At 44.9% G+C, this 25910-nt stretch overlaps 1 protein-coding gene across 5 annotated transcripts in view; it reads left to right on the top strand.

Annotated features, from left to right (window-relative positions):
- Positions 1-2490: 2490 nt before the first annotated feature.
- pias2 (protein inhibitor of activated STAT, 2) overlaps positions 2491-25910 on the top strand; it is a 109923-nt gene continuing 86503 nt past the window's right edge. For 4 of the 5 annotated variants that reach the window (XM_072252163.1, XM_072252161.1, XM_072252160.1 and 1 more), the window contains exon 1: positions 2491-2562. In XM_072252163.1, coding sequence (XP_072108264.1) covers positions 2539-2562 — 24 coding nt within the window. In that variant the 5' untranslated portion in view covers positions 2491-2538. Of the gene's footprint in view, positions 2563-5707; positions 5728-25910 lie in introns of those variants that run through there. The other variant, XM_072252162.1, reaches the window with a different exon arrangement.

Here is a 25910-nt window from a genome sequence, read left to right as displayed (position 1 = left end):
ATAACCCTCTCCCTCCTCTCGTTATCCTTCTCCTCTCTCTCTTTCTCTCACACCTCTTTGAGGGTCCTCTTCTTTTTCAGTAGCTTTAGCACGACTCATCACAAAGCAATTTTGCGTTTAAAAGTAAGTTTTCAAAACTAGTTGGAAAGAGGAAATTAAAAAGAGTAGGAGCACCTATAAAAGCGCTGCTACTCCAACAACAGCCGGTTGGATCTGCATGTTAGTAGCTAAGGAGGATGTGCAGGCTTGGAGAGGTTTCAGAGGAGGGTCACAAGAATGATTCTGGGAATGAAAGGGTTGATGCACTATCAATTACTCCAAAAGACTGGAAGTAGAGTAAATACTGAAAGGGTTTTATTAACAGTAAAATGGATTCATGTCCATGCTGTATATCTATCCCTCTTCATTCTCTCCCTTCCCCTCTCTCTATCATCTCCCCTCTCTCTCCCTCTCCCCTTTCTGTATTCCTTTCTCCACCCTCCCTCAATCTATCCCTCTCCCCCATATCCATCTCTCTTGGTTCTTTCCCCTCTATCACTCTCTTTCTATCCCTCTCTTCACCCTCTCCCCTTTTCTCCATCCCCCACCCCTCCTCTATCTCTTTCCCTCCCACACTCTATCCCTCTCCAGCTCTCTCCCTCCTTTATCTCTCCCCTCCTCTATCCATCCCTCTCCCCCTCTATCCATCTCCACTCTGCTTCCCTCTCCCTGCTCTCCGTATCCCTCAGCCCACTCTCTATCCTTATCCCACCCTCTATCCCTCTTCCCATCTCTGTATCCTGTTCTCCTCTCTTTGTCCCTCTCCCCCTCCTCTTCCCCCTCTATATAATCCTCTCCCTCCTCTCTTTATCCTTCTCCTCTCTCTTTCCCTCACACCTCTTTGAGTCTCTCACCGCTCCTTCTATCCTTGTATCTCATTCTCTATCCTTATCCCCTTCTCTCTCCTTCTCACGCCTGCTCTCTCTATCCTTCTCCCTCCACTCCCTATACCCCTCACCCCATAATCTGTCCTGTCCCCGATCTCTACCCCTAACACTCTCCCCTCTCTCTATCCCTTTCCTGCACTCTCTCTATCCCTCTCCCCACCTTTTCTATCACTCTCCCCTCTATCTATCCTCTCCCTCTCTCAAACCCTCACCCTCCTATATATCCCTCCCCCCTCTTATGGTGTTGAATGCTGAACTGTAGTCCAAGAATGCTGATCTTGGACTACAGTTCAGCATTCAACAGCATAACTCGCTCCAGGCTTGTCAAGAATCTCAGAGACCTCAGCCTTCACTCTGCCTCGTGTAGCTGGATCCTGGACTTCCTGTCAGATCACCAACAGGTAGTAAGAGTGGGCTCCCTCACCTCTGCCCCTCAGGGCTGTGTCCTAAGTCCCCTCCTTTACGTGCTGTATACCCATGACTGTGTTGCTACCCACAGCTCTAATCCACTAATTAAAATTTGCTGATGATACTATATTGATTGGCCTAATCTCAAACAATAACGAGGCAGCCTACAGAGAAGAAGTCATCACCCTGACACAGTGGTGTCGAGAAAACAACCTCTCCCTCAGTGTCGCAAAAACAAAGGAGCTGGTTGTGGATTACAGGAGGAATGGAGAGGAGGCTAACCCCTATTGACATCAATGGATCTGGGGCCGAGAGGGTGAACAGTTTTAAGTTCCTCTGCATAAACATCACTGAGGATCTCATGTGGTCTGTACATACCAGCTGTGTGGTGATAAAGGTACAACAGCACCTCTTTCACCTCAGACAGTCGAAGAAGTTTGGTATGGGCTCCCAAATCCTAAGAACATTCTACAGGGGCACAATTGAGAGCATCCTGACCGGCTGCATCACTGCCTGGTATGGGAACTGTACTTCCCTCAATCGCAGGACTCTGCAGAGAGTGGTGTGGACAGCCCAGCGCATCTCCAGCTGTGAACTTCTCACTATTCAGGAGATTTACAAAGACCGGTGTGTAAAAAGGGCCCGAAGGATCACTGGGGACCCAAATGACCCCAACCACGAACTGTTCCAGCTGCTACCATCCGGGAAACGGTACCGCAGCATAAAAGCCAGAACCAACAGGCTCCGGGACAGATTCTTCCACCAGACCATCAGACTGATTCATTCATGCTGACACAATTGTATTTCTATGTTATATTGACTGTCCGAATGTACATACTATTTTTTACAAATTACTATCAATTACACATTTAGACAGAGACGTAACGTAAAGATTTTTACTCATGTATATGAAGGATGTAAGAAATAAAGCCAACTCATTCCTCTCTTCCCTGTACTCCTCTCTCGAACTTCCTCCCTCTCCCGTGCGCGCCCCCGCGTGCGTATGCCCGCCAGCCGTCGGAGGAACGTGACTTCCCCCGCGCGCGCCCCCGCGTGCGAATGCCCGCCAGCCGCCGGAGGAACGTGACTTCCCCCGCGCGCGCGCGCACGCGGCTCCGGCGCGCCCCCGGGTGCGAATGCCCGCCAGCCGCCGGAGGAACGTGACTTCCCGCCGCGCGCAGTGCATAATGGGAGGAGCCGAAAGATGGCGGATTTTGACGAGTTAAGGGTGAGTGGATGAAGTGGGGGAGACGCCGGCGGCGGGGGAGGGCGCGTAAATGTCGACGGGCGGCTCGCATTTAGATATCCGGAGTCTCCCCTCAATTGTCGACTTTTATCCATAGGTTTTTTCACGCGGTTTATTAGCTGACTGAAATGTTGTCTCTGCGAGTTAGGTTTTTCGGGCCGCCTGGTCTGCAGGACTCATCTCCGTCGGAATTTTATTAATGCTAACTCCAGACTATATCTTTTTCAAAAAATCTCAGTTTCGATTCTTTTTTTAAATGTGTGGACAACGTAAATTTTATTGGACGTTTGTCTCTCGGGGAGAGCCGCGTATTTGCGCGCTGTGGGGGAGATCTCGTTGTTGCCAGTGACTTTGACGCTTCACTCTTTTTTCCCTGCAAACATATTTTCTAGGACGTATTTCAGTGCAGGATTTTGCCTCCTCTTTCACCCCCCCCCCCCCACTAGGACAGATGTTAATGGAAAAGCAAAAGCTGCAGTTGTAAATTTGAATTAAAAACAGAAAATGAGAATTTCAGCAAACCAGGCAGTACAGGAGAATGACCTTCCATCAAACTAGCCAAATTAGAACATTTAAACATTTCTTGGTTCTGACAAAAAGTCATTAATGTGTAATATGTTTAAAAGATGTCCGCTTGCTATGTCTTTTTCTTACTGTTTGTATCAAAAAGTTGTTATTGCTCAGTTGTCAGTAATGAACGGCTACCTTTTGGATATGTAAAGACCATAAATTGCTTTTCTTACACAGAACAATCTTACTGTAGACCCTTTGCTAAATAATTGGATCTGTTAGCCTGTTATTTAAAAAAAATCTAGCTCTAGAAATGTTTTACATTCAAAACTTGTTTTAAACAAAACAGATTAGAATGCACAATTGCCTTAAAGTTGAAGGCTGAAAGGATTTCTGCCCCATTTCTAGTGTTTCAAATGTCATATCTCAAATGTTATTTTGAAGCCAAATAGATCAAGTTAACTTTTTTTCCATTGAAAAATATTTGAAAGAGCATTGTGTGACATAAATATGGCCACAAGGGCATTTTTTTCCTTGAAAGACAAGAATAGCAGGAAATTTAAAAGTACCTAAGAATATTTTATTAAGATACAGCGCACAATAAGTCTTTCAGGCCCTTCAAGTCATGCTGCCCAGTAATCCCCAATTTAACCAAGCCTAATCACGGAACAATTTACAGTGACCAATTCATCTGCCAATTGGTCCGTCTTGGGCCGGGAGGGAACCCGTGCAGTCCAAGAAGGCAACATGGCGGCATAGCAGTTACTACAGTGCTTTACAGTACAGGTGACCCAGGTAAGTCATTTCATGATTGGGATAGGATAAAATTGGGGGATTGCTGGGTGGCGGACTCAGTACTTTATCACTAAATAAGTGAAAATAACTGTGGCCGTCCCTTAATTGGCCAAAATATATTCATCCCGACGTGTCCCTATTAACCGGAACCCACAGTATTTGTATTGTTGGCTAATGAGAAGTATTGGTTAGGAATCTGCTCACTGCAATAAGCAGGAGCAAATTGTTCTGAATTTATGTTGGATTGGAGAGGTGTTTTATGATGGAGCCTAACTTACTATGCTAAGTAGATCCAGGAGCATGCAGTTACTTGACTTGCCACAAAGTGATGTTTGCATGATGACGATTAAAGGTGCATTTTCACCACTGTGGATTTGATACCTACAAGCATTTGCATCATTAAGCTTTTAAATTGGTTTGCAAGTAAATGTTTTTAACAATTGGTGAGGAGTTTAAAATTCAAGATTGTTTAATGTCATTTCCTGCACACAAATGTAAAAGAGAAAGAAATAATTGTTACTTTAGATCTGATGAAGCACAAAAATAAAATGCAGTAAGATAAGGAACACAATAGTAATGAAAAAAATAATAAATATAAATACATAAGATAGCTATTATACATTGATTGTATGTCCATAAAGTGACATTAAGCACAGGAGTGTCTGGACTTATGGTGACTCTTAACAGGAAATGATAAAGTAGTGTGGGTGTTGGTTACTGTGTGGAGATGTTGATCAGCTGTACTGTTTGCGGAAAGTAACTGTTTATGAAATCTGGTGGTCCTGGTGTGGATGTTACGTAACCTCCTTCCTGAAGGGAGTGGGGCAAACAGTCCATGAGTGGGGTGGGTGGGATCCTTCATGATGATACACTAAGTTTTTGTCATTGCTCAAATGGAAATAATTTTTATGGTATAGAAACAGATTTACCACACTTAATAATCCATTTATACTTAAAAATGTCCTTCATTTCTTGGCCCCACACCATTGTTTTTTATTAAATTTTATCCTTGGCTCTTTACTGGTTCTCATTCCCATGATGCCCTTGAACCTTATTAGGACCAAAGGTTGTTCATCAACACTGAAGGTGTCTAACTTTACCTCTCTGTTACTTCACTCTGGACTTTTGTTTGCAGACTTAGAAACATAAAAAATCAACAGCACATTACAGGCCCTTTCGGCCCACAGTTTTGTGCTGACCACGTAACCTACTCTAGAAGCTGCCTAGCATTACCCTACCTTATACCCCTCTATTTTTCTAAGCTCCATGTACCTATCTAAGAATCTATTAAAAGACCTTATTGTATACGCCTCTACCACCTTCGCTGGCAGTGCCTTCCATGCACCCATCACTCTCTGTGGAAAAACTTGCCTCTGACATCCCTCTTGTACCTGCTTCCAAGCACCTTAAAACGATGCCCCCTTGTGTTAGCCATTTCAGCCCTGGGGAAAAGCCGCTGGCTATCCACAAGATCAATGCCTGTCATCATCTTATACACCTCTATCAGGTCACCTCTCATCCTCTGTCGCTCCAAGGAAAAAAGGCCAAGTTCACTCAACCTATTCTCGTAAGTCATGCTCCCCAATCCAGGCAACATCCTTTCAAATCTCCTCTGCACTCTCTCCATAGCATCCACATCCTACTATCCTACAGTCTACTTTTTTGATTTTCAGACCTAAATTCCCTAGGTTCACACGTCAGGAACAGTTATTACCTTGCAAGTTGCAACCACCAAGCTCCTGAACTGGCATGAAAAGCTTCAATCATCACTACTCTGAACTGATTCTATAACCTTTCAAGGACTCTACAACTCATGTTCTCAGTATTTTTTTAAATTAGCAGGTTGGTTGTTTGCTAGTCTTTATTTATGTACAGTTTTTTGTAGATTTTATTGTATTTTATTTTCCTATAAATGCCTGAAAGAAAATTAATCTCAAGGAAGTATATGGTGATATGTATTAATTTGATAATAAATTTGCTTAGACTTTGACTAAATGAGGTGCACTTTCCTCGTTTAAACTTTAGGGTGAACGAATGTTTTCTTCAGCTCTCTTGATCAATTCCATCTTCCTCCACAGACAGCACTTCATTTAGGAACTAACAACCTTGGCGATCTCCTTACAGTTCCATCTTCTGTATCCTCTTCACAAAGGCTGCTACCTAGATTACAATGGATTGGGTCATCAGTTAATCTGGCAGCTGAATACTTAAGACATTGCTGCTCAATTGGGACAGGAGCCTGTGCCGGAAGTTTCTAACCAGCATCAGTCACGTGCACGTGTGGTCATTAGGATCTACACAGTGCTTGAAACTAAGTTTTTATATAGCATCACTTTTGTATGTTTGTGTTCAAAAAGCAGTGATTTTTGTCACTGATTGTTGAAAGAAACAAGTAGTAAGACAATTCAGAACTGCTTTGCTCACTGTGGTTTCCAACATTCAGGTTTAAAGATGCCAGAAACATCTGAGAGTGAAAATGAAATGATTTCACTACTATAAGTTAGGAACTTTTGAAGAATTTGAAGGTATTGACGATCAGAATCAGAACTGGGTTTAATATCATCAGCATATGTGGTATGCTGGCATTTATAGCGAGAGGATTCGAGTACAGGAGCAGGGAGGTACTATTGCAGTTGTACAAGGCCTTGGTGAGACCATACCTGGAGTATTGTGTGCAGTTTTGGTCCCCTAATCTGAGGAAAGACATCCTTGCCATAGAGGGAGTACAAAGAAGGTTCACCAGATTGATTCCTGGGATGGCAGGACTTTCATATGAAGAAAGACTGGATGAACTGGGCTTGTACTCGTTGGAATTTAGAAGATTGAGGGGGGATCTGATTGAAACGTATAAAATCCTAAAGGGATTGGACAGGCTAGATGCAGGAAGATTGTTCCCAATGTTGGGGAAGTCCAGAACAAGGGGTCACAGTTTGAGGATAAAGGGGAAGCCTTTTAGGACCGAGATTAGGAAAAACTTCTTCACTCAGAGTGGTGAATCTGTGGAATTCTCTGCCACAGGAAGCAGTTGAGGCCAGTTCATTGGCTATATTTAAGAGGGAGTTAGATATGGCCCTTGTGGCTACGGGGATCAGGGGGTATGGAGGGAAGGATGGTGCAGGGTTCTGAGTTGGATGATCAGCCATGATCATAATAAATGGCGGTGCAGGCTCGAAGGGCCAAATGGCCTACTCCACCTATTTTCTATGTTTCTATGAAATTTGTTGTTTTTGAGGCAGCATACTGTTAAAGTAGAATCTGAATAAAACTCGGGAGACCAGCTTCTTATAGTTAGAATAGTTTATTGCACACCCCCTTGCAGGAGTTTGAGACCCAGTTGTCGAAGGGAAGGCACGTAAGTACTGCCACCATCCAACGAGTGGGCCCACTTAGTCAGGTTACCATTGCAAGATGTTGTTAGAACTGGTACGCCCACCAAGTCTGTTGGTGCAAAACTTAATTACTTAGACAAGAGAGTCCGCTAAATCAAGGCTAAATCAAGGCTTAATGACAGATGGATGTGCTGTCCAGTCCTTATCAGTTATCCCCTTTGCTTGGCCCTGACTTAATTACAGACGGATATTCATTCCTGTCCTTATCGGTGAGTCCTCCTCCCCCCTACTCAAACGAGGGTACAATGTTATCAAACTCCCATTGTCTCTCTGTACACCAAGGGAGAACCAGTATAAACCGGTTTTTTTAGCTAACTGCTGAAGACAGAGTTTACTTCAGTTCAAAAATTCCTATTCAGTGCCAGTTATTCTTTTAGCCAGAGGTTACAAAGGTTCAAAATTATTCTTTTATATCCTCAATTCCTCAATACAATGCAATACATAATAATAAAAATATCTGTGAATATATATGTTAAATCAGTTTCCCAACCTTTTTTAGCCCAACGCGCCCCCCCCCCCCCCAAGCACGTCATAATTGGCAACGCCCCCCAAAAGCACCTTCATACATACCAGTGCCCCTCTTAGGCACAATATACCTTCTGCTACCCCCCCATAGTGTAAAACCATGTCTTACCATATGCTAACATGAGAAAAATGGTTATTTTAAATTTTTATTTCTCTTTAAACCCAGCTTACACAGTACCTCTGCGCTGTACAGCAGCTTTGATATCAAAGTGATCATTGAGCTTGATGGTTGTTTTAAGCAAGAGTTGGAATGTCTAGTTCAAGTTGTGACAGCAAAAGCCTGAAATCCCAATGTGGGACACTTCTCTCCCCTTTCTTGATCTCTCGGTCTTCATCTCTGGAGACAGACTGTCCATTGACATCTTCTACAAGCCTGCTGACTCTCATAACTACCTCGACTGTACCTCTTCCCACCCTGCCACATTTAAAAATACCATTCCGTATTCCCAGTTCCTCCGTCTCTGCTGCTTCTGCTCCCAGGATGAGGCTTTCCGTTTCAGGACATCTCAAATGCCCTTTTCTTTAAGGATCGTGGTTTCCCTTCTGCTGTCATCAATGATGCCCTTACCCACATCTCCTCCATTTCCCGCACTTTGGCTCTCACCCCATCCTCCCGCCACCACAAGAAGGACAGAGTTCCCCTGTCCTCACCTACCACCCCACCAGCTTCCGGATCCAGCACATTATCCTTCACAACCTCTGCCACCTTCAACAGGACCCCACCACTAAGCACATCTTTCCCTCTCCGTTTTCCGCCAGGATCGTTCCCTCCGCGACTTCCTGATCCACACGTCCCTCCCCACAGATCTCCCACCCGGCACTTATCCCTGTAAGCCTAAGTGCTACACCTGTCCCTACACCTCCTTTCTTGTCACCATTCAGGGCCCCAAACAGTCCTTCCAGGTGAGGCAACACTTCACTTGTGAGTCTGTTGGGGTCAACTATTGCATCCGGTGCTCCTGGTGCGGCCTCCTCTACATCAGTGAAACCCAACGCAGATTGGAGGACGGCTTCGTCGAGCACCTCCGCTCTGTCCGCCCGAACAGACAGGATCTCCCGGTTGCTACCCACTTCAACTCTGCTTCCCATTCCCCTTTGGATATGTCCATACATGGTCTCCTCTACTGCCATGATCAGGCTAAACTCAGGTTGGAGGAGCAACACCTCATATATCGACTGGGTAGTCTCCAGCCCCTTGGTTTGAACAACACACATCAAAGTTGCTGGTGAACACAGCAGGCAAGGCAGCATCTCTAGGAAGCGGTACAGTCGACGTTTCAGGCCGAGACCTTTCGTCAGGACTAACTGAAGGAAGAGTTAGTAAGAGATTTGAGAGGGGGAGGGGGAGATCCAAAATGATAGGAGAAGACAGGAGGGGGAGGGATGGAGCCAAGAGCTGGACAGGTGATTGGCAAAGGGGATATGAGAGGATCATGGGACAGGAGGTCCGGGGAGAAAGACAAGGGGGGCGGGGACCCAGAGGATGGGCAAGGGGTATAGTGAGAGGGACAGAGGGAGAAAAAGGAGAGTGAGAGAAAGAGCGTGTGTGTAAAAATAAATAACGGATGGGGTAGGAGGGGGAGGTGGGGCATTAGCGGAAGTTAGAGAAGTCGATGTTCATGCCATCAGGTTGGAGGCTACCCAGACGGAATATAAGGTGTTGTTCCTCCAACCTGAGTGTGGCTTCATCTCTGCAGTAGAGGAGGCCGTGGATAGACATGTCAGAATGGGAATGGGATGTGGAATTAAAATGATTTGAACGTAGAATTCTCCAACTTCTGGTAATTCCCTCCCCGCCCTTCCCCATCCCTATTTCACTCTGCCCCCTCCCCCAGCTGCCTATCACCTTCCTCATGGTTCCACCTCCTTCTACTACCCACTGTGTTTTCCCCTATTCCTTCTTCACCTTTCCTGCCTATCCCCTCCCTGCTTCCCCTCCCCCACCCCTTTATCTTTCCCCTTACTGGTTTTTCACCTGGAACCTACCAGTCTTCTCCTTCCCACCCTCCCCCCACCTTCTTTATAGGGCCTCTGCCCCTTCCCCCTACAGTCCTGACGAAGGATTCCGGCCCGAAACGTTGACCGATCTTTTCCACGGATGCTGCCTGACCTGCTGAGTTCCTCCAGCGTGTTGTGAGTGTTACAATGTCCCAGCGGTTTCTGTTTCTTGTGAGTATGTGGTTCGCTGCACTGAAGGCTCCTTCAACAAGGTAGGAGGGTGGAAGTGCAATGAAGAACAGTTTGGCTCTTCTCCAATGACCAGGAAATTTTGTATGAAAGTGTAGCCATGTACCAAGAAAGCTGGTATTTTTGCTTCTTCATCATTTTGAATTTCAATAATTTCTTCTTACAGGCTCTCTTCCCACTTTTCCACCTTGCAAAGCAATGGGTTAATTACTCAGTATGGAATTTCCAGATTGTTCAAATCCTTGAATCGATTCTAAAAATCCCTCAGTGACTGTGGGTGTAGCAGTACTCTTGCAGATAATCATCTGTGAAAGAGAGTGCTGTGGTTGGTGACGCTTGTTTAAAAGGAAAGCTTTGCGAGCGTTCAGGCTCATTACGGTGGCCCAGTCAGCGGTGGTAGCAGAGCACAATGAGGAGGTTTCTCACAGGTTGGTGACACTTGTTTAAAAGGAAAGCTTCGTGGGTGTTTGGGCTCATTCTGATAGCCCAATCAGCGGTGGTAGCAGAGTACAGTGACGAGGTTTCTCACAAGTGGACGACGCTTGTTAAAAAGGAGAGCTTCACGAGCATTCAGATTCATTCTGGCGCTCCAATCAGTGGCAGAAGCAGAGCACAGCGAGGAGGTTTCTCACAGGTCGGCGAAGCTTGTTTAAAGGGAGAGCTTCGTGGGTGTTTGGGCTCATTCCGGTGGGTGCAGAGCACAGTGAGTTAAGTAAAAGTACAGAAGGGATTAGTGGGACGGTCATTGTTGGGAGTAGGCGAGTGGTGAGAGTAGGAGTGTCAGGCTATGGCTCAGGTGTTGGCTTTGGGTAAGTTTCTGTTAGGCTTTTTTTTCTCTTGCTGTACCTGGTGTAGTAAATGGCCGTTGTGTGTTCTTCATGCTGGATGTTAGAGTCCTGGGAGACCCGGAATCTTCCTGAGAATTACAGCTGCATGAAGTGCATTCAGCTGCAGCTCCTTGAAGACCCTGTTAGGGAACTGGAGGAGCAGCTGGATGACCTTCGGCTTGTACGGGAGAGTGAGGTGGTAATTGATCAGAGTTACAGGGAAGTAGTCACCCCGAAGTTGCAGGAGGCGAGCAGCTGGGTGACCGTCAGGAGAAATGGAAAGGTGAATTGTCAGCGCAGAGCACGGTTGTGGCCATTTCCCTCAATAATAAATATACCATTTTGGATACTGTTGTGAGGGATGCCCTCCCAGGGGAGTGCCACAGAGACCGGGTTACTGGCACTGAGCATGGGTCCGTGGTGCAGAGGGAAAGAAGGAGAAGAGGGGTGCAGTAGTGATAGGGGGCTCAGTAAAACATAGAAATCTACAGCACATTACAGGCCCTTTGGACCACAATGTTGTGCTGACCATGCAACCTACTTTAGAAGCTGCCTAGAATTCCTTACTGGAATGCCCACTATTTTTCTAAACTCCCTGTTCCTATATAGGAGTCTCTTAAAAGACCCTATTGTATCCGCCTCTACCACCTTCACTGGCAGTGCAATCCACGCACCCACCACTCTGTGTGGAAAAACTTGCCTCTGACATCCTCCCTGAACCTACTTCCAAGCACCTTAAAACTATGTCCCCTCATGTTAGCCATTTCAACCCTGGGAAAAAGCCTCTGACTATCCATACGGTCAATGCTTCTTATCATTTTATACACCTCTATCAGATCACCGCTTATCCTCCGTCACTCCCAAGGAAAAAAGGCCAAGTTCACTCAACCTATTCTCATAAGGCATGCTCCCCAATCTGGCAATATCCTTGTAAACCTCCACTGCGCTCTTTCTATAGTATCCACATCCTTCCTGCAATGAGCTGACCAGAACTGAACACAGTACTCCAAGGGGGTCTACCCAAGGTCTTGTATGGCTGTAACATTACCTCACGGCTATTGAACTCAGTCCCACGGTTGGTGAATGCCAACACACCATATGCTTTCTTAACAACACTGTCAACCTGCGCTGCAACTCTGAATGTCCTGTGGACACAGACTCCAGGATCCCTCAGACCCTCCATACTTCCAATAGTCTAACCATTTGTATTATATTCTGTCCTCAAATTTGACCTACCAGAATGAACCGTTTCACACTTATCTGGGCTGAAGTCCATCTGCTACTTCTCAGCCTGGTTCTGCATATTATTGATGTCCCGCTGTAACCTCTGGCAACCCTCTAGACTATCGACAACACCCCCAACCTTTGTGTCATCAGCAAACTTACTAACCCACCCTTCTACTTCTTCGTCCAGGTCAATTATAAAAATCACAAAGAGGAGGGGGTCCCTGAACAGATCCCTGCGGAACACCAATGGTCACCGACCTCCTTGTAGAATGCAAACCATCTACAACCAACCTTTGCCTTCTGTGGATGAAGCAATTCTGGATCCTCAAAGCAAGGTCTCCTTGGCCCCTATATCTCCTTACTTCCTGAAGGAGCCTTGCATGGGGAACCTTATCATATGCCTTACTGAAATCTATATACACTACATCCCCCCCCTCCCCCATTGCTCTACCTTCATCAGTGGGTTTTGTTATGTCCTCAAAGAACTCAATCTGGCTTGTAAAACACGACCTGCCGTTGACAAAGCCATGCTGATTATTCCTAATCAGATTATTTCTCTCCAAATGCTCCTAAATCCCGCCTCTCAGAGTCTTCTCCAACAACTTGCCCACCACTATAGTCAGGCTCACTGGTCTATAATTTCCTGGGTTATCTCTACTCCCTTTCCTGAACAAGGGAACAACATTTGCAACCCTCCAATCCTCCGGCACTTCTCCCATCCCTATTGATGATGCAATCATCATTGCAAGAAGCTCTGCAATCTCCTCCCTCGCTTCCCACAGTTTAAGTTTAAGGCATCCGTTAGTCTTGCGAGACCATGGATCTGCGCCTGGAAAGTCTTCGCTCTCCAGGACTCAGGCCTGGGCAAGGTTGTATGGAAGACCGGCAGTTGCCCATGCTACAAGTCTCCCCTCTTCACGACACCGATGTTGTTCAAGGGAAGGGCAAGGGCTGATGCAGCTTGGCACCAGTGTCGTTGCAGAGCGCTGTGTGGTTAAGTGCCTTGCTCAAGGGCACAACACACTGCCTCGGCTGGAGCTCGAACTCACGACCTTCAGGTCGCTAGTCAAATGCCTTAACCACTTGGCCACGTGCCCACAAGTAGCCTGAGGTATATCTCATCCGGTCCCAGTGACATATCTAACAGTGGTTTTCAAAAGCTTCTGCACATCCTCTTTCTTAACGTGTATATGCTCAAGTGTTTCAGTCTGCTGTAAGTCATCCCCACAATTGCCAAGGTCTTTTTCCCTGGTGAACACTGAAGCAAAACATTCATTAAGTACCTCTGCTACCACCTCCGACTCCATGCCCACATTTCCACAATCACACCTGATTGGTCATATTCTCACACGGTTCATCCTCTTGCTCTTCAGATATTTGTAGAATGCCTTGGGGTTTTCCTTAATCCTGCTCACCAAGGCCTTTGCATGGTCCCTTTTGGGTCTACTAATTCCATTCTTAAACTCCTTCCTGGCAACCTTGTAATTTTCTCGAGCTCTAACAGTACCTAGTTTCTTGAACCTTTCGTAAACTTTTCTTCTTAACTAAATTTTCTTCATACTTTGTACACCATGGTTCTTTAACCCAACCATCCTTTCCCTGCCTCAGTGGAACATACCCATGCAAAACTCCATGCAAATGTTCCCTGAACATTTGCCACATTTCTGCTGTGCATTTTCCTGAGAACATTTGCTCCTAATTTATGCTCCCAAGTTCCTGCCTAATCTCATCACATTTCCCCCTACCTCAATTAAATGTTTTCCCAAATTGTCTGCTCCTGTCACTCTCCAGCGCCAAGGTGAAGGAGATAAAGTTGTGGTCATGACCTCCAAAATACTCTTCCACTGAGAGATCTGGCACCTGACCAGGTTCATTTCCCAATACCAGATCAAGTACAGTCTCTCCTCTGTCGGCATATCTACATATTGTGTCAGGAACTCTTCCTGAGCACACCTAACAAACTCCATCCCAGCTAAACCCCTTGTGCTCAGGAGATGCCGATCAATATCAGGAAAGTTAAAATCTCCCAACACAACAAGCTGATTATTATTGCTCTGTTCCAGAATCTGCCTCCCTGACTGCTCCTCAATATCCCTGTTACTATGGGGGGGGGGGGTGGTCTATTTAAAAACAAACACCCAGTAGCCCAGTAGAGTTATTGCCTCTTTCCTGTTTCTGATTTCCACCCACACTATCTCAGTAGACCATCCCTCCATGACTTTCTACAAGGGAAGTCAAAGCTAATGTAAAATCAAAAGAGAGGGCATACAATAAAGCAAAAATTAGCAGGAAGATAGAGGATTGGGAAGCTTTTAAAATCATACAGAGAGCAACTAAAAGAATCATTAGGAGGGAAAAGATGAAATACGAAGGCAAGCGAGCAAACAATATTAAAGTGAATAGTCAAAGCTTTTTCAAGTATGTAAAAAAAAAGAGATGAAAGTAGGTATAGGATAAGGCTACAGGGCAAGGAGATGACAGATGAACTAAATGATATTGTAACGTTCCGTTATATTGGCTCGTATATGTCTAGGGGAAATCCAGCCCAGCACCTGCTTCAACACTCCCCTCAGGGTCAGTCGTCGTCCGAATCAATCACAAACATCAATCATCAGCCAGCACACCCAGTAAATTTTAACGCATACACTTTATAGATATTACTAATTCTATGACATTAATATACATTTGATAGAGAGGGGAAAGTAATGGGGAAAAGAAAGGCGCCAAGACTTATCAAAGTCCAAGTTCTTTGCGCGCTACCGCTGGAGCTCAGTTCGACGTCAGACGACCACCCGAATTCCGTCGACCCACGGCTCAGGACCACCCGGAGTGATCGACCGGAGCCTCTCCGCACATCCGCCATCCTCCTTGTCTCTCCTCCCGACTCCCCGCCAAAACCCAGTCCACAGTCATATCATACAGCATGGCATCCGAAAACAAAACGATACATAACCACCCATTGGCTAATAGAACCTGGTTATCTCATTTAAAGTAAAACAAACTGTTAGCACAAACTCTCTGCAGCGTTAAACACAACAAAGCCACATTCCACAGATTAACATAACAAAATCACCATTTTAAATGTAACAAAAGAAAGACCCCGTACAATATTTTGCTTCAGTCTTCACTGTGGAAGACACTAGCAGTGTGCCAGATGTTGAAAGGTGTGAGGAAACAGAAGTGAGTGCAGTTACTATTACAAGGGAGAAGATGCTCAAAAAGCTGAAAGCCCTAAGGTTACATCTGTCACCCGAACCAGATCAACTGCACCCTTGAGTTCAGAAGACGTAGCGATAGAGATTGTGGCAGCATTTGTAATGATCTTTCAAAAATCATTAGACTCTGGGATGGTGCCAGAGGACTGGAAAACTGCAAATGTCACTCCATTCTAAGAAAGGAGGAAGGCAGCAGAGAGGAAATTATATACCAGTTAGCCTGACCTTAGTATTTGGGAAGATGTTGGAGTCAATTGTTGAGGATAAGATTATGGAGTACGTGGTGACACAGGATAAGATAGGGCAAAGTCAGTTTCCTTAAGGGAAAATTTTGCCTGACAAACCTGATGGAATTCTTTGAGGAGATTATGAGTAAGATAGATAAACGGGATGCAGGGATGTTGTATATTTGGATTTTCAGAAGGCTCTTGACAAAGTGCCATACATGAGGCTGCTTACCATGGTATTCCAAGAAAGTTACTGGCATGGTTGGAACATTAGCTGATTGGTAGGAGGCAGCAAGTGAGAATATAAGGATCCTTTTCTGATTAGTAACTAGTGGTGTTCTGCAATGTCGGTATTGGGGCTGCTTACTTTATGCCATAGATCAATAATTTAGATGATGGAATAGTTGGCTTTGTTGCTAAGTTTGCAGATGATATGAAGATTGGTGGAGGGGCAGGTAGTGTTGAGCAAACAGGTAGGATGCAGAAGGACATTGACAGATCGGGAGAATGGGCAAGAAAGTGGCAAATGAAATACAATGTTGGAAAATGCATGGTCATGCACTTTGGTAGCAGAAGTAAATGTGCGAACTATTTTCTAAATGGGGAGAAAATCCAAAAACCTGAGATGCAAAGGGACTTGGGAGTTCTTGTGCAGAACACCCTGAAGGTTAGCTTGCAGGTTGAGTCAGTGGTGAGGAAGGCAAATGCAATGTTAGCATTCATTTCAAGAGGTCCAGAATACAAGAGCAAGGATGTGATGCTGAGGCTTTATAAGGTACTGGTGAGGCCTCACCTTGAGAATTGTGAATAGTTTTGAGTTCCTCATCTGTGAAAAGATGTGCTGGCATTCAGAGGAGTTTCACAAGGATGATTCCAGAAATGAAAGGGTTAGATGAGGAACACTTGATGGCTCTGGGTCTATAGTCGTTGGAATTTAGAAGGCTGAGGGGGGATCTCATTGAAATCTTTCAAATGTTGAAAGGCCTAGACATGGGAGATGTGGAAAGGATGTCTCCCGTGGTGGAGGAGTCTAGGACAAGAGGGCACAGCCTCAATATAGGGGGCGTCCAATTAAAATAGAGATGCGGAGAAATTTCTTTAGCCATAGGGTGGTGTATTTGTGGGATTTACTGCGGAGGTCAGAGCTTGATTGGTTCTTGATTGGATATGGCATTAACGGTTCAGGAAAAAGTGTGGGAAGTGGGGCTGAGGAGGGGGATAAAAATGGTCAGCCATGATTGAATGACGGAGCAGACTCGATGGGCCAAATAGCCTAATTCTGTCCCACATCTAATGGTTTATTCAGGGAAACCAAGAACATTCTTTTCCCAATGTTTTGCTTTTATATTTCCAATTTTCTGATTAAAAATGAACACTGCACTTTTTGCCTGGATTAAATTGAAATTTTCACCCTGCAGTTTCATATTTGGAATGGTCATTTTGTCATATAGATCAGTGAGGTATGCCGCATCTCCATGTAGAAGTTCAATCTTGTTTCCTAAGCTCTCGTCGATTTAAAGCAAAAATTCAACCAAATGACTCGAGTGTGCAACGTTTTTCAAATGCTTCGTTCATCTTTTACGGAAGCTTTCCTGCAATCTTGATGGTTTCATGGCTTCACTAGACAGTACAGTATGACAAATAAGACACTTGGGGTGTCGTTGATCTGACGGGAACAGAGTAAAACCATATTCCAGGTATGTAACATTATATTGATGCACTTTCTATAGCTTCTGTTTCTTAGCAGGATTAGAATTCAAGGCTTCACCAACTTCAGACTCCTAGAGATCATGCCCTACGTATTTATCCAGCATTAATGGGACTAAGTTAAAATAAAAAATTAACACAAACTGGGAATACCTATCAGATGGAATGATGGTAGCAGCAGCAAGGAACAACGTTGGCAAGATGAAGACAATCACAACAAGAGAAAATTACGTTGACAAGGATTCAGATTGGAATCTGAATGTTGGTCGGGATAGAGCTAGTGTTCAGCAGGCTACCTTTATGCTATTACAGTTCACGCGATTGACCAATCAAATAAGATCTCATAATTGCCAAAGATAGTTCTTGACTGCACATATGGAGCCAAGGTCATTCTGAATACCTCAAGAAGAATCCTCAGGTTCGGCAGGTTTGCTTCTGGTGTTCCAGTGCTGCCTTCTCTTTTTTTTTTTAGGAAGTGTCTACTCTACTGATAGTTGTTCAGGTCTAGTTTTGATGCTGCTTATCGCATCCCCTCCACCCCCAAAGAATCTTGAACGCCCTTGATGACTTTTTTCCCCTAGTGCCCCCTTGGGATACATCATCACCACCTTTGGGAATCAGTGTTAAATAAGTAGTGAGATAGTGTTCATAAGTTCGGTGTCCACTCAGAAATCAGACGGCAGAGGGGAAGAAGCTGTTCCTGAAACATTGAGTGTGTGTCTTCTGGCTTCTGTACCTCCTTCCTGATGGTAGCGATGAGAAGAGGGCACGTCCTGGGTGATGGGGTCCTTAATTATGGGTGCCATCTTTCTGAGGCACTGCACCTTAAAGATGTCCTGGATGCTATGGAGGCTAGTGCCCATGATGGAGATGACTGAGTTCACAACTTTCTGCAGTTTCTTTCAATCCTGTGCAGTAGCACCCCCCCCCCCCACCCATACCAGACAGTACTGCAGCCAGATAGAACGCTCTCCATGGTACATCTGTCAAAATTTGCAAGCGTCTTTGGTGACGTCACAAATCTCCTCAAATTACGAATGAAATATGGCCACTATCGTGCTTTCTTTGTAGCTGCATTGATATGTTGGGCCCAGGGTGGATTCTCAGCGATGCTGCATCATCTAAAATGAAAATGAAGGTTTAGGGGATGTAATCATTGATAGCATTGTATAAAGACAGTTCATTTTCTACACTGTATCTGCATTGCTTTTGTTCATTTACAATCAAAAGAACACGGCAGTGTACAGGCACACTGGATGAATTCCTCCATCGATAACAATTAGAAACTACTACACAGTTGTGTATTATTGTAGTCCATTCATGCGATCGGCAGTTTTATGTAACAAAGGACCTTTATGATTTCAACATGATGTCATATCTTTCCTGTTGACATGCACTTTTCCAAGGAAATAGGAGGGCAATGTAAGCTAAATCCAGATAGGGGTCACTAGCAAAATCCACAGACCATGTTGCTCCTTCTCGTGCAACTGCAGGACATGCCACACCTGCCTTTTGTTTCTCCTCTTGTCATCACGCAGGGACCCAAGTACTCCTTCCAGGTGAAACTGAAATGTTTGACTGCTGTGAACAACAATTTAGTATACTACATTTGATGTTCAAATGAATACTGGGTAGCTGTTCTGTAGAAAATTTACTTTCTGTAGCAAGTGCGAGCCTGAGCTTTCCTGTTACCTATCACTTGATTCTCCTTTTTCTACATGTCCACTTACACTGATCTCAGAAGCCCATTGTAAACTCAGCTGAACACCTCAGCTTCTGACTGGTACATGTTGACCTTTAGTACTTGGCATCAAATTCAGCAATTTTAGTTTATTTATTGTTGTTTATTTAGAACTATCATGCAGAACAGGCTCATCGAACCACGCTGTTCAGTAACCCATTGAATCACAGGACAAATTACAATTTACAACCTACTAACCAGAATGTCTTCAGAGTATGAGAGGAGATCGAAACATGCGGAGGAGATCGGAACATGCGGAGGGAACCTATGTGTACACGAGAAGGAATGTACAAACTTTCTTACAATGAATGCCAGAATTGCAGTCTGTCATGTGTTGTGATAGCATCATCCCAGTCTTCCTTACAGCCCTATAGTTACTTGTACTTCTTCCAGGTGTTTTTATTAAAGCAGCATCACCTCTGTCATTTTAATAATCTCTCTGATATCTTTCTTTGGAAAGCCTTGTCTTGTTCTTCCCCAACTGCAAACCCCTCCTTCCTTTGTAACTTAAAACTTATTTGTTTTCCGGCTATTCCACTGTGGCTGACAAGTGAAGTCGGAGCCAAAGTAAAAGCAAAAGAAAGGGCTTACAAGGAAGCTAGTGGGAAGATAGAGGATTGGAAAGCTTTTAAAAACTTGCAGAAGGAAACTAAGAAGGTCATTAGGAAGGAAAAGATGAATTATGAAAGGGAGCTAGCGACTAATATCAAAGAAGATACTAAAAGCTTTTTTAAGTATATAAAGGGTAAAAGAGAGTTGAGAGTAGATAAAGGACCAATAGAAAATGACGCTGGAGGTATTGTAATGAGAGATGCAGAGATGGCAGAGGAACTGAATGCGTATTTTGCATTAGTCTTTACAGTGAAGACATCTGCAGCATATTGGACATTCAAGAATGGCGGGGAAGTAAAGTATGTGCAGTGAAAATTATGACTGAGAAGGTGCTCAGGAAGCTTCATGGTCTGAGGGTGGATAAGTCTCCTAGACCTGATGGAATGCACCCTCAGGTTCTGAAGGAAGTAGCTGGAGAGATTGCAGAGGGATTGCAAATGATCTTTCAAGAATCGATAGATTCTGGCATTGTACCAGATGACTGGAAAATTGCAACTATTACTTCACTATTTAAGAAGGGTGGGAGGCAGCAGAAGGGAGATTATAGACCTGTTAGCCTGACGTCAGTGGTTGGGAAGTTGTTGAAATCGATTGTTAGGGGTGAGATTACGGAATACCTGGAGGCACATGACAAGATAGAACAAAGCCAGCATGGTTTCCTGAAAGGAAAATCCTGTCTGACTAACCTGCAATTTTTTGAGGAAATTACAAGCAGGGTGGGCGAAGAAGATGCAGTAGATGTGGTGTTTGTGGATTTTCAGAAGGCCTTTGACAAGGTGCCGCACATGAGGCTGCTTAGCAAGATGAGAGCCCATGGAATTACAGGGAAGTTACTAGCATAGGTGGAGCATTGGCTGGTCGGCAGATAACAAGAGAGTGAGAATAAAGGGATCTTATTCTGGCTAGCTGCAGGTTACCAGTGGAGTTCCACAGGGGTCGTTGTTGGGACTGCTGCTTTTTACGATGTATGTCAGTGATTTGGACTATGGGATTAATGGATTTGTGGCTAAATTTGCAGATGATACAAAGATAGGTGGAGGAGCAGGTAGTGTTGAGGAAACAGAGAGCCTGCAAAGAGAATTAGATAGTTTAGGGGAATGGGCAAAGAAATGGCAAATGAAATACAATGTTGGAAAGTGTATGGTCATGCACTTTGGTGGAAGAAATAAATGGACAGCCTATTTAGATGGGGAGAGAATTCAAAATGCAGAGATGTGATATTTAGGCTCTATAAGGCACTCATGAGACCACACTTGGAGTATTTTGTGCAGTTTTGGGCTCCTTATTTTAGAAAGGATATACTGACGTTGGAGAAGGTTCGGAGAAGATTCACCAGAATGATTCCAGGAATGAAAGGGTTACCATATGAGGAACGTCTGGCAGCTCTTGGGCTGTATTCCCTAACCGGAAATCTTAGATGAATTATGAGGTCAAGTCCCTTTTAAAGGCTAGAGCTGTGGCTTTTAGGTCCGGGGATACCAGTCGCTACACGGAATCCAGGCGTGAACTCCGGAAAGCCATTAAGGGTGCCAAGAGGCAATATCAAGGCAAGTTGGAAGCCCAGGCTAACCAGAGGGATGCCAGTAGACTATGGCAGGGTCTAAATGAGATCGCTGGGCGCAAAGAAAAGGCTGGGAATATCAATAACTGTGGCGTTTCTCTTCCTGACGAACTTAACATACTCTACGCAAGATTCGAACAGAAGAGGAGCGTCCCGCTCCCTCTAGGATGAACCGGACCTGGTGGCATCGAGATTCATCGTCACCGGGGAGGACGTTAGGAGGACCTTCCTGAAGATAAATCCAAGGAAGGCGACGGGCCCAGATGGTGTCCCAGGACAGGTTCTCCGGGCCTGTGCAAGCGAGCTAGCTGGAGTGTTTGCTGACATCTTCAGCTGCTCCTTGCTTCTGTCTAAGATCCCCTCATGTTTTAAGAAGGCAACGATAATCCCAGTGCCGAAGAAGAGCAAGGTGGCATGCCTGAATGACTATCGACCTGTGGCTCTGACATCAATTACTATGAAGTGCTTCGAGAGATTGGTTATGGCACACATCAACCACAGCCTACCGGTCAGCCTCGACGCTTTGCAATTCGCCTACCGGAGCAACAGGTCAACGGCAGATGCCATCTCTCTGGCCCTACATTCCTCCTTAGAACACCTGGAGAATAAAGACGTATACGTAAGACTCCTTTTCACTGACGACAGCTCTGCCTTTAATACCATCATTCCAAATAAACTGATTCCTAAGCTCCAGAACTTGGGCCTAAGTACTCAGATCTGCACCTGGATCTTCAACTTCCTCACAGACAGGACCCAGGCTGTAAAAATAGGGGACAAGCTCTCCTCTACAATCACTCTGAGCACCGGTGCCTCACAAGGCTGTGTACTCAGCCCCCTGCTGTACTCACTGTACACCCATGATTGTGTAGACAAGTTTCCATCAAACTCAATATATAAGTTTGCTGATGACACAACAATAGTAGGCTGTATCTCGGGTAATGATGAGTTTGAGTACAGAGAGGAAATTAAGAACCCGGTGGCATGGTGCGAAGACAATAACCTATCCCTCAACGTCAGCAAGACGAAGGAATTGGTTGTTGACTTCAGAAGGTGTAGCGGCCCGCATGACCCAATTTTCATCGGTGGTGCGCAAGTGGAACAGGTCAAAAGCTTTAATTTCCTCAGGGTCAATATCACAAATGACCTGACTTGGTCCAACCAAGCAGAGTTCACTGCCAAGGAGGCCCACCAGCGTCTTTACTTCCTGAGAAAACTAGAGAAATTTGGCCTGTCTCCTAAAACCCTCACTAATTTTTGTAGATGCACCGTAGAAAGCAGTCTTCTAGGGTGCATCACAACCTGGTATGGAAGTTGTCCTGTCCAAGACCGGAAGAAGCTGCAGAAGATCGTGAACACGGTGCAGCACATCACACAAACCAATCTTCTGTCCTTGGACTCACTTTACACCGCACGCTGTCGGAGCAGTGCTGCCAGGATAATCAAGGACACGACCCACCCAGCCAACACACTTTTCGTCCCTCTCCCCTCTGGGAGAAGAGCTTGAAGGCTCGTACGGCCAGATTTGGGAGCAGCTTCTTTCCAACTGTGATAAGACTGCTGAATGGATCCTGACCTGGATCTGGGCCGTACCCACCAAATATCCGGACCTGCCTCTTGGTTTTTTCGCAATACCTTACTTCCCATTTTTCTATTTTCTATTTATGATTTATAATTTAAATTTTTATATTTACTAATTTTTAGTATTTTTAATATTTAATATTTGTAATCCAGGGAGCGGGAAGCGCAGAATCAAATATCGCTGTGATGATTGTACGTTCTAGTATCAATTGTTTGTTGACAATAAAGTGTAAGTATTCCCTGGAGTTCAGGAGAATGAGGGGGGATCCCACAGAAACATTCCAAATGTTAAAAGGCCTGAACAGATTAGATATAGCAAAGTTATTTCCTATGGTAGGGGATTCTAGGACAAGAGGACACGACTTTAGGATTGAAGGAAGTCCTTTTAGAACTGAGATATAAAGAAATTACCTTAGTCAGAGGGTGGTAAATCTATGGAATTTGTTGCCACGAGCAGCTGTGGAGGCCAAGTCATTGGGTGCATTTAAGGCAGAGATAGATAGGTTCTTGATTAGCCGGGGCATCAAAGGATATGGGTAGAGACAGGGGAGTGGGGATGACTGGAAGAATTGGATCAGCCCATGGTTGAGTGGTGGAGTAGACCCAATGGGCCGAATGGCCTACTTCTGCTCCTGTTTCTGATGGTCTTATTCCAGTTCTGCTGAAAGATTGTGAACCTGTTTCACTCTCCACAGATACTCCCTGACCCGGTGAATATTTTCAGCATTTTTACATTTTGTTGCCAGAGAGGTATTGTTGAATTGCTTTAGTTAATAATTCCAGCACTATCTTGCAATTGTAGAAAAAGAGACATAAAAGGACAATCAATTACACCTTTGGTTGGACTTGGAGAGGGCACTGTGACCATGTGCGCTGCCAGCTTAGCAAAACAAGTGCATGAGGATTTGACTACTGTGGGCTTGTTCTTGCTGACAACATCTCTTGCACTATCTGTCTACTGAACATGTCTCTCAAGGACTTGGGCTGTAATATTTTTCTCCTTTTGTATGACTGGATGTTTACTGGATCGTAATTATATGCAGTGCATGTGCCTGGTGTTGTTTCTGATTGTTGGTACTGTGTTCTGCATCTTGTCCCTGAGGAATGCTGTTTCGTTTGACCATATTCATCTGTATAGTTAAATGACATTTAAACTTGAGATGTTTACCAATAGGCAATGAGAAAGCAAGTTTTGTTTACTTGAGCTTGGTTCCACCCTGTAAGTGTGAAATAAGTCACATGCATCAGCCTCTCTACAGAAACAATTTTTTATGCATCCAAAGACGAGCTTCCTTTTCAGAAAATAGAACTCTTTTGGAATGCTGTATAGGACAAATTTGCAACAAGGCATGGTTAGGTTAAGATGCTTATGAGCAAAAAGAAGTGTTTTGGACCAGGGTGTTGGTTGGTTGTCGTATTCAGTGATGACAGTGAAAGCTGTGCGGGTGGGTTTTTAAAGTGGAAAAGCCATTGCACTGGGGCATTTCTACTCTCTTGATGTTGGAAGTTTTGCTACGAATAGTCATCACAAACTGAGGGCTTGCTTGCAGTGGATTGCCGTGACTGCATTGTGCCTTGTCATGCCCTTTGCTCTCCATGCAGCAATGCAAAACCTGGCCTGGCCATCACTGCGGATTTCATCCATCTCGTCTGCCGGAGCTGACTTCACATGCGAGGACAAGCATGTCCCCATCTCACTGGGGTATAAAACCCACCAACTACCCTCACTGGGGTGTGGTTACTATCACATGCAAATAGCTACTCAGTGACTTCGAGCCATGGGTGAGAGCTGAGTGTCCAGTGGGGCCCAAAGGTGAATGAAATGACCCAGGATGCACCCAATAAGCCCCTTCACCAGAGGTGTTATCCCTCCCCGCACACCCTATACACCCCAGATGTATTGGATGCTAATTGACAGGGCTTGATTTTAGGTCTGTTTATTTGTTGGATTGAACTACAGCTCCAGTTATGCCCTTCTAGCCCTTTGAGCTGCGTCGCCTAGCAATCCCCCAATATAACTGAAGCTGAGTCATGGGACAACTTACAAGCACCAATTAATCTACCTACCAACCGGTACATCATTGTGCCGCTGGAGGAAACACACGGTTACATAGAGAGCATACAAACTCTTTATAGGCATTGACGGATTTGAACCCACTTCCAGTTAAAATGGTGCTACCAAACGTGTGCAGCAGCTTCCTGGTAGTCAAAAAGCTAAGTAATCAGACTTAAAAACATCACTAAAAATACCTTTTCTAAGGTAAATTGTCCTAAGTTATTTACTGCAAACCGTGAAGGGACAAGTGATGGTGAGGTGAGTTCAGAGGATAAATCAATGCAGCTGGAGTTCCAATGCCCGTACAGCTGGCCCAGGAGCAAGGTTGGATCATTCTGGGCACCGGAAGGAGAAGTTGTGGCCCGGGCAGCGGAGATTCAATTTGGTACTCATACAACTGGCCTTGGAGCGAGGCTGCATTGCTCAGACCTCTGAGGAGAAATTGGGACCCGGGGACAGGAGATTTGATTTTGAGGCTCATTCAACTGGCCCCAGGTTTAAGATTGGATTGCTCTGGGTGCCCAGCTGATTTGAAGAGCTTGAGAGCGGCTTTGGGCTAGACGACAAATTCTGGACCCAGAGCGAGTCGCTGGCGGTGTGGTCTAGGCCCAGGGCCTTTCGGAGTACCAGTGCCTGGGTCTTAGTGTGAGGTACAATGCGCTGTTTAGGCAATTTAAACGTTGGCCCAGATTGGAGATGAGAGCTGATTTCGCTCATTCTCCGTGATGTTCACTCACTTCTCTCTCCAGGGCACTGGAGAGTTTTACTGTTTTGTTGTTGGGTCAATTTAAACACCCGTCCAGATTGACTGAAATGACAGGGTCTCAGTCAGGACAAGAGCTGTTTTTGCTCTCCATGACAGTGACTTCCATGTCGCTGAGGCTATGAAGACTGCCCTAGCTGTTATGCTCCATGCTCGCTAATATGAATTTGTAAGAAAGGCTTTGGGCCTACTTCGGGCTGTTCTGGGGTTTGGATCTGAAGACTCATTTTTGGTTTGAAATGCTGTTGTTCACGTTAATTGTTTGCATGACTTGTATTTCTTTCTTTCTCTTCCGCATCGAGTGTTGGTCTTTTTTTTCTCTTTAAATTGGGTTCTTTCGGGTTTCTTGCTTTATGGCTACCTGTAAGCAAACAAATCCCAAGGCTGTATAACTTATACATTCTTTGATA

Source organism: Mobula birostris, chromosome 3 (genome assembly GCF_030028105.1).
Source record: "Mobula birostris isolate sMobBir1 chromosome 3, sMobBir1.hap1, whole genome shotgun sequence".
Taxonomy (NCBI): Eukaryota; Metazoa; Chordata; class Chondrichthyes; order Myliobatiformes; family Myliobatidae; genus Mobula; species Mobula birostris.
The sequence above is the reverse complement of the archived record's forward strand: the minus strand, read 5'-3'. Positions and strand labels throughout refer to the sequence as shown.